Genomic DNA, 2465 nt, shown 5'->3' on the forward strand with positions numbered 1-2465 from the left:
AGTGTTTCAAGTGGAACACTGCCTACAAAGTCCCACCAAATGCAACATACTCCAAATTAAACTTGCTTCCTTTACATTCCAGCCTCCTGAAAATAGTTCGCCATTTTCCTGCCATCGATGATGCATCCCCTTCCCCTCTTTCACTTCCCATATGCAATCAACCCTCAACATCAAGTGTGGATTCTCTCCTTCTGCTCATTTTCACATCTTCCCTCTGATATGCAAAACATTTTGAATATAGGGGATCTAAATGTGATACAAAATTGCAGTGGTTTATTTCCCATCATAAAATCACCACGACCACCAGTATTTATCTAGTTTTCACTATGTGTTAGATACTATTCTAGCATATCACATATATTTTCTTTTTGCTGTTTCCCTTTCTGTGAATTTAGAAGAGCAAGATGATGGATTATTCCCTTTCAAAATTTGTCATATATGGATTACTTTGTATATCAGTCTGAATGATATAACCAGTTTTCTGGGTGATAAAAAACTAAGCATTGTGTAATGAAAGCTCATTTTGCCACCAAAACTCTATTAATAGTCACTTAAAAATATCTAAAAGATTACTACAATTATAATAATGATTAACCAGGGCACAATTAAATCCTGAAATATCTTTCTCATTATCAATAAAGGATTAAAACATGTTTCATAAAGTCTTTGTGCTTATATATTCTCATTCTTTGAGAAGTGGTAATACTTGAATGTATACTTATTTTGAGTGAAGTATAAATCATTTAATATGTCTCCGTAGAACATTGTTCTCTTCCAGTTCTCTAAATGCTGCTAGCTCCTAAGGGTTAGTTCTTAGTCCTTTTCTTTTTTAGTACCCATATGTCTGCACACATTACCCCTTTTGATGAACAACAGAGAACATTCTATACTTACTTCAAAAATCCAATTTTTGCAGAAACCTGTAGATCAGCAGAACAATTTTCATGGGTACAAAACCTTGCAAAGTTTATCTGGAAAAAATATGACAAATTTTTTTATTTTAGTTCAATCAGTAGGTTTGTTGCTATACATTTTAAAGAATAAGACATCTGTGGTGCATGAAGAAAATGAAATAAATACATCAAATTGATAACTACTTATTTTATCTCTTTCTAAGAGCTCAATTTGATAATTAGTCAGTAGGTTCAAATGATATATAANATTTTATCTCTTTCTAAGAGCTCAATTTGATAATTAGTCAGTAGGTTCAAATGATATATAATTGCAGGGCTAAAGGAAGTAAGTTCTTCCCATAGATAAAATTTAAAGCGCAAATTTGTTAAGTAAAATAAGGTTTGAGAAAAAAGTTAAAAAAAAGGCACTACACAGAAAATTGGGGAATATAAGACGGCAAGATGTTCTTCTCAAAAATTGAGTTCGTCTCAATTTTCTGGTGCTGCACTTTGGCTCCATTTGTTACACACAAGCATGACACGTACTTAACGTTGGCAGATGGCAGGACAGTGCTTTCATATTCACTGAAATTAGCTACACGTAGAAATTTAGAAATTTTACTTTGGGGCTGGCCCAGTGGCGCACTGCTACAGTGCGCCTCTTGGGAGCACGGTGGCGCTCCCGCCAAGGGTTCGGATCCCACATACAGACTGGTTCCCGCTCACTGGCTGAGCCCGGTGTGGGAGCAACACCGAGGTTTGCGATCCCGTTGCCGGTCCCAGCCCGGTACGGGCACGACACTGAGGGTTGCGATCCGTTGCCGGACACGAAAAAAGACAAAAAGGAAAAAAAAAAAAAGAAATTTTACTTTTGAGGAAATATTGAACAAAATTAAATGATAGTAAGGATTCCAAAATTTATTTAACTCAGAGCATTTTAATAGGATCTGTAGATACTAAAGGTACATGGGAAGATCTGAGGTCTGAGCTAGACAAAAGAAAAAATGGAGAGAGAGAAAAAGAAAGGAATATAACAGGAATAGGTTAAAGAGAAAAAGATGCAGAAGACAGAGAAATCTAGAAAGTCAGAGAAGGCACCAGCACACCAAGTGAGAGGTTACTGGAGCACTATTAAATAGCATACCAGACCACAGACTACCTATACCTGGGGCAGAAGTATAAACCTTTCTTTAAATGATTAAATAAACATGATTTTTTTTGCCACTCCTATTTGTAAGCAGGTTTGTTCTGAAAACAAAATGTAGATAATTCTAATATAACTACAAATTGCTAAGGTTTTGCCTTGTGTACTTGACATATCAAGATTTTCATTTTTTTAAGATTTATTTTTTAATTGAAATATAATTGATCACACATTTTTATGGGGTACAGAGTTGACTATCAGTATTTGTGTACAGTATGTGATGATCAAATCAATATTATTATTATGCTCATTAAATACATTTAAAAATGGTTGGTATTAAAAACTCAAGTTCAACAAAGAGTAAAAAAAATAACTTCCATAAATATTTTCATATGAGTATTGAGAAAATTTGCTCTTAAGTTATCTTG

General features: G+C 34.3%; 1 protein-coding gene across 1 annotated transcript in view; it reads right to left on the reverse strand.

The window, feature by feature from the left end:
- Positions 1–870: 870 nt before the first annotated feature.
- LOC103592980 (integrin alpha-4-like) overlaps positions 871–2465 on the reverse strand; it is a 65335-nt gene continuing 63740 nt past the window's right edge. The window contains exon 15 of the mRNA XM_008575886.1: positions 871–971. Coding sequence (XP_008574108.1) covers positions 891–971 — 81 coding nt within the window. The 3' untranslated portion in view covers positions 871–890. The remainder of the gene's footprint in view (positions 972–2465) is intronic.

This window comes from Galeopterus variegatus, unplaced genomic scaffold (assembly GCF_000696425.1).
Source record: "Galeopterus variegatus unplaced genomic scaffold, G_variegatus-3.0.2 Scaffold1252, whole genome shotgun sequence".
Classification (NCBI taxonomy): domain Eukaryota; kingdom Metazoa; phylum Chordata; class Mammalia; order Dermoptera; family Cynocephalidae; genus Galeopterus; species Galeopterus variegatus.